The sequence below is a fragment of the Coregonus clupeaformis genome, chromosome 1, assembly GCF_020615455.1.
Source record: "Coregonus clupeaformis isolate EN_2021a chromosome 1, ASM2061545v1, whole genome shotgun sequence".
NCBI lineage: Eukaryota > Metazoa > Chordata > Actinopteri > Salmoniformes > Salmonidae > Coregonus > Coregonus clupeaformis.
This window is the reverse complement of record NC_059192.1, coordinates 34,324,908-34,331,809: the sequence shown is the minus strand read 5'-3', so window position 1 is coordinate 34,331,809 and position 6,902 is coordinate 34,324,908. Positions and strand designations below refer to the sequence as shown.

The 6,902-nt window shown below is 43.0% G+C and overlaps 1 protein-coding gene across 1 annotated transcript; it reads left to right on the top strand.

The window, feature by feature from the left end:
- The first annotated feature begins 4,009 nt into the window (after positions 1 to 4,009).
- LOC121567284 (noggin-2-like) lies at positions 4,010 to 6,640 on the top strand. Its single transcript, XM_041877200.2, has one exon. The coding sequence runs from the start codon at positions 5,343 to 5,345 to the stop codon at positions 5,976 to 5,978; it is 636 nt and encodes a 211-aa protein (XP_041733134.1). The 5' UTR covers positions 4,010 to 5,342; the 3' UTR covers positions 5,979 to 6,640.
- The last annotated feature ends 262 nt before the right edge of the window (positions 6,641 to 6,902 follow it).

Here is a 6,902-nt window from a genome sequence, read left to right as displayed (position 1 = left end):
GCCCCAGTCTGAGGTCCTGAGCGCTCTGGAGCAGGTGTTCATCAAGGATCTCTCTGGACTTTGCTCCGTTCATCTGTCCCTCGATCCTGACTAGTCTCCCAGTCCCTGCCGCTGAAAAACATCCCCACAGCATGATGCTGCTACCACCATGCTTCACCGCAGGGATGGTGCCAGGTTTCCTCCAGACGTGACGCTTGGCATTCAGGCCAAAGAGTTCAATCTTGGTTTCATCAGACCAGAGAATCTTTGTTTCTAATGGTCTGAGAGTCCTTTAAGGGCCTTTTGGCAAACTCCAAGCAGACTGTTGTGCCTTTTACTGAGGAGTGGCTTTCGTCTGGCCACTCTACCATAAAGGCCTGATTGGTGGAGTGCTGAAGAGATGGTTGTCCTTCTGGAAGGTTCTCCCATCTCCACAGAGGAACTCTTGAGCTCTGTCAGAGTGACCATCGGGTTCTTGGGGATTTGTATTTATTTAATCAATTTTAGAATTAGGCTGTAACGTAACAAAATGTGGAAAAAGTCAAGGGGTCTGAATACTTTCCGAATGCACTGTATAGCCTAATATGCAACTAATTCTAAGACACTGAGAAATATTAAAATTTCAACAATTGCAAATTACATGACCCTCCCCGGACTAGATTTTTAAAAACTAAACCCTCCCCTTGACTGAAATTGAAAAAGTATGACACCCCCACATTTTCCTCCATGTACCCATTCTGTACATTTCAATCCATCCCATAGTCCGTGAAAACACAGAGAAAGGTATGTGTTGCAAATCACTCATGTAGAAGTCCATAACCTTAATAAATAAAGCCTCCCAAGGTTAATGATATATACATTGCTATAAGAGAGTGTGAGACTATTGAAATATGTAACTTTCAGGGTTTAATCGCAGTTATTGATAGAGTTTTACAGAGTACAACAAAATATTGCTGTTGCTAGCTAGCATGTCTTTCTGTGCTGCCGATGGCTAGCTGGGCATTATGGGACCTCTCTAAGGTCTGAATGGGATAAATGTGATTTCACAATGTAGCTTGTTTGTAATAATACAGTGTTTTTGTACATTAGTTATTGTATTTTAATACTGTCAACACTGAAAGCACATAGCAATGTATTAGAGATGTGAGACAGGATATGTGTTTTACTTTTCTTTATACTCCTCTATAGAACAACTTGTCAGATGTTGAATTGAAGACTGATGTGTTCCTGTCCTGTCTTTTCATAATATCATTGCAGGTATGGTTTGGCAAGTAGCCTAGCAGTTAAGAGCGTTGGGACAGTAACTGAAAGGGCGCTGATTCGAATCCCTGAGCTGGCAAGGTGGAAAAATCTGCCGTTCTGCCCTTGAGCAAGGCAGTTAACCCCCAACAACAACTGCTCCCCGGTCGGCGATGATGTCGATTAAGGCAGCCCCCCGCACCTCTCTGATTCAGAGGGGTTGGGTTAAATGCCGAAGACACATTTTGGTTGAATACATTCAGTTGAGCAACTGACTAGGTATTAAGAATTACTACTATATGGTATTTGTATTGAAGATTGCTTAATCTTTCATTCTATACATAATGGCTATATGTACAAATGTGATAGTGTCCGTGAAAGATGGTGCATTGAAAACTACTGATGTGCTTCTGTCTTCAATCAATCAATCAGATGTGTTTTATAAAGCCCTTTTTACATAATCAGATGTCACAAAGTGCTATACAGAAACCCAGCCTAAAACTCCAAACAGCAAGCAATGCAGATGTAGAAGCATGGTGGCTAGGAAAAACTCCCTAGAAAAGCAGAACCCTAGGAAGAAACCAAGAGAGGAACAGTACATGGCCATTAAGGCCAGATTTTTCTCCAAGATGTTCAAACGTTCATAGATGACCAGCAGGGCAAATAATAATCACAGTGGTTGTAGAGGTTATAACAGGTCAGTACATCAGGAGTAAATGTCACTTGGCTTTTCATAGACAGGCATTTAGAGGTTGAAATAGCAGGTGCGGTAGAGAGAGAGAGTTGAAAACAGCAGGTCTGGGACAAGATAGCACGTCCGGTGAACAGGTCAGGGTTCCATAGCCGCAGGCAGAAGAGTTGAAACTGGAGCAGCAGCATGACCAGGTGGACTGGGGACAGCCAGGAGTCGTCAGGCCAGGTAGTCCTGAGGCATGGTCCTAGGGCTCAGGTCCTCCGGGAGGGGAGGGAGAGAGGGAGCATACTTAAATTCACACAGGACACCAGATAAGACAGGAGAATAACAGCAGATATAACAGACTGACCCTAGCCCCCCGGCACATAGAATATTGCAGCATAGATACTGGAGGCTGAGACAGGGGGGTCGGGAGACACTGTGGCCCCGTCCAACGATACCCCCGGACAGGGCCAACCAGGCAGGATATAACCCCACCCACTCTGCCAAAGCACAGCCCCCACACCACCAGAGGGATATCAACAGACCACCAACCTACTACCCTGAGACAAGGCTGAGTATAGCCCACTAAGATCTCCTCCACTGCACGAGCCTGAGGGTGTCTTTCCATAATATCATTGCAGATATACATAAAAGCCCTAAAAGACAGCTGTGGTGTCGCTCTTCAATTCTTGGTGGTTCTGTGGTACATACAAAGACCGCTACAGATTTAGCACACTTGCGCTCACTCACGCACACACCCACACAGACATACACACATCCACACACACTCTCTCTCTGTCACACACAAACAATCATTGATCAGATCATTAGGGTTAATTGGCAGAAAACATTAATCAAAGTATCCTATCAATCAAATTCTCTAACCAATTGTCTTTAGATGGAGAAGGTGATACGGAGATGGTAAGTTAGTAAACAAAGACCTGTTATCACATTGTAATGGAATGAATATGAATGCACACTCTCTCCCCATTGATAAGAATGGTGAGGCAAACTGTCCTGGGATTCCTACACGCTGGATCAACGCCCCCTAGTGACTACTATAAGAGCAAGTACCCTATCACAACCACAACTATCAGTCCCTCTATGTGCTGTGTTCAGAGCATAGTTACAACAGTCAAATGATGGAAATTATAATAGAATCTACAGCTGATAAATTGATCAAATAGCCTCAACCAAAATAATGTATTATGAGTATATGCTTCAAGAGGTCAAGTACTGAACACTATTCCAAAATATGGAACATTTGATTGACCAAGCATAAAATGTGTCTAATAACTTCTAATTAGCTGTTCATGACAAGAGACTGTGTTGATAGTAAGATAATGTCAGTGGCATCAACACTCGTTTATAGAAGCCTGATTATGCATAATTAGGCCTACATATGAAATCATTTTCTCCATATCATTTGCATTATTGACAGCTCCATATTTTCAACTGAAACCAACCTTTGGGGCTCAAACATGATCCTCTCATCAGTGCGGTTAGTCAGCATGGGAAAGGTAACGTTTAGTAAGGCTATCCATGACCATTTATAGCTTTAATTGCGCGCTTATTTTGTGACCCCAAAGTTCAAACAGCAAATTCCTGTGTGCGGACAGAGGTCCTCGTGAACAAAGGTGGAATGTGATGCTCGTTTTCCGTTAGAACCCCTCGGACACGCTACTAAACGTTTCCCACCCTTCTCATTGGAATGTTATAAACTGGGAAACTGGCTACTTCAATTAAATATTGACAAGCGTATTGTTACCTCGAGTGCGTTGCAGCAAGATAGTCATTGCGCACAAGTTACGAAATATGAGGAGAAACAGGCAGATTGCAATGTGAGGAGAGCATTGCTATCTATAGTGCTATATTATGACTATTTTATTTTGTGGAGAAAGCAAAAGATGTGGCTACATCACAGTTTAGGATATAATGTCTCTGTCAGTGATAAATCGGTTTCTTTAGGACCCTGTGGATAGTGTGATTGTGGCCGATATTTTCCACATTCTGTGAGGGGAGGGGGCTGTCAATCATAGTGAAAGTGGCAGTGGTGGGCAGGACCCGCTGACACTTTGTACCGTCGGAGGGGGATATTTAACTTGGGTTTGAGCACCGCTCGCAACAGACACACTCACATACAGTGTGTCTAAGCAAAGAGACGCTCAGCGCCAAGTCTCAGACCTCCTAAAGAAGGAGCAAGTAAGTAGGAGCTACTGTAGCAGCTATCAAAGGAGTAAAGATTCTCCCCCAGGAATTACTGCAAACACTGACCGTGCAAAAGACTGCAGAACTTGGGCTGATTCGACCATGCAACGGCGGTGGGACTTGTAGCTCTTTTTGATATCAATAGCGAAATCGTCAATGTCATCGAGGTGAAAAGAGAAATCAAACTGAACTGAACTTAAACTGGCATGTTAGCTTTTGCGTTTGATATGCATTTTATTCGTGTCATTTTATATTAAGTTGTTTTAGTTGTTTTAGTTGTTAATTTTTGTGCGCAAAACCACTGTGCGTCCTGGAGGAGTATCATTTTTAGGGGAAAAGCTCAATTTTGGTTTGGATAGACCTTTTCATCAGGACCGAAAATGGTTCTGCTTGCATAGGTGTGTGTGGGAGAGAGACTACAGTGGTGCGTTTTGCCAAAGAGAGGACATCTGAATACGCGTGGACAATTTCAGTGAGGTCCCAACAGAACGTTGGAATATCGCACAGGGACTGAATAAAGTCACACCATACCTCTCACTCCATGGATTCTAAGCTCGCGTTTGGACTTTCTCAACCCTGAGCGAGCCAGGCCAAGTTGAAAGAAGCCACGTTTGTAAAAGTCGTGTGTAAAAATAACATTGACCAAGACAGCCCTAGTTGCCGGGCCCATGACATTTAAAACTTGGTGAAGTACTCTTTTGTGCGCCCTTCTCTCTCGGGGCGTTCTGGATCTATTTTGTCTCCGAGGAGAACGGGAATCTTTAGAAAGACTTTATTCCATGCAACTCTCGCCTCAGCCACTGTCATCCAGTCTAGACAATTTGTCGTGGCTTTGAGTGTCCCTAGCGTAACCATGACAACAGCAAGAAACCCAAAGTGAATTTGAGGAAAAGAGTGAAACGAGAGAGTGGGTGAATAGAGTTTTTCCATTTTGTTTTGTGCCCTTTTGATAAAGCCTAAACTTAGTTCTTTTTTTTTTTTTTTTTTATTAGAGGCACTCTGCGTTCTACAAGATTGCATCAGCAGGCAAACATAAGAGGCAGATTGCTAAGGTTCCCTAAAAAGAAACTCCACTCCATGTCATTCAAACCCGACGTGGTCTATTAAAAAGGATCGTCTTGCTCGTGCCTCTACTTCGACTATTTATGAAGCCCCCGGGCTACTCATTTCAAAGTGCACAGTAGCGGTGAAAATAACTCAATATTTTATACACCCGGGGAGCCATTACGCAAAGATAAATATGGGCTTCTCACAGACTCTACTCGTTTATGTACTGGTGTCCATTCACCTTGGAGTTTCTCAACATTATCTACGCCTGCGCCCCTCGCCCAGCGAGCACCTTCCCGTGCCAGACCTCAAGGAGGTCCCCGACCCAGAATACGACCCCCGGGAACAGGACTTGGCCGAGAGGACTCTGCGGAAAAAGCTCGGCAGCAACTTTGATCCCAACTTCATGTCCATCAGTTCGCCCATGCTGGTGAACCTCTCCGTGCAAGAAACCCAGATGAAACTGCAAGGACCCATGCCTAACGAGGTTAAAAAGCTGGATCTCTCAGAGACCCCCTACGGGAAGCGGGTAAAAGTGGGAAAGAAAGCCCGCAGGAAATTTCTGCAGTGGCTGTGGACGTATACGCACTGTCCGGTGGTGTATACCTGGAAGGATTTGGGCGTGAGGTTCTGGCCACGCTACATCAAGGAGGGCAACTGCTTCAATGAGCGCTCTTGTTCTTTCCCGGAGGGGATGTTTTGCAAACCTGTCAAGTCAATCACCAAGACTTTCCTCCGGTGGTATTGTCAAGGGTTTTTAAGACAGAAATATTGTACGTGGATACCGGTGCAATACCCAGTAATCTCAGAGTGCAAGTGCTCTTGCTGAGTTTCAATGGAAGTAGTAGGGTCGGGGAAGTGGACTGGAAATATACGGTTTCTATTGCACTGTAAACTCTGGACAGAGGTGGGCACCATAGCGAATCTATTTTTTTATATAGCATTTTAATTGAAATGCCAACATTGTACATATTTAAGAAAAATGCAGCTATTTTTTTTAAATGAACAGGACCATATTTTATTTCATCCCTGAAACGTGTTTTTGGGGGAACACAAGCACTTCAGAAAGAAGAGCTTTTATTTTTTATGAAAAATTTCAGATGGAATGCATATACAACTTCTCCAAGAAGTTAACTTTTTTTCAACTGAACATTTATGCTGACTGTTATTTCACTGCAATGCTGCCTAGAGTTTTTGTATGATATTAATATCAATAATAATTCAATTGAAAGTTGAGGATAAAGATATATATAAGGCGTGAACTCAGCTTTTGGAATACATAGTATTGTAGAAATAAACAAATCTGTATGTTTTATTTATTATTTTAACGATTGTGAGTATAGAACATAAGGAAAGAAAATAGCAGAGTATACCAGAAATTATGGGAGATGTCTACTTGAATATTTCTAAAAAATAAAATAAAAAAGTAAACATATCAGTGTAAATGTTATGGTTACACGTTTTAGCAATAAAGTCTATCTTTTCAACATGTATTAGTGTCAAGCAAGTTGCTTATAAAGTGTGCCCCTGTCCAAGGGGGCGTGTATGGTCGTGGAGTGGAATGGAGTTGCTAAATGCACAGTAAGTCCGAGCTGAAATGAATCCGGACGGGGGACGTTACTGACGCTCCACGCTGTCACTGTGATTTTAGAAACGGTTGATTTACTATGTTGTGCAATGCGCAACACATACTTAAAACGCCTCGACAGAATTGCCATTCATTGTTTGAGCCAGCGGAGAAGAGAGGCCATGC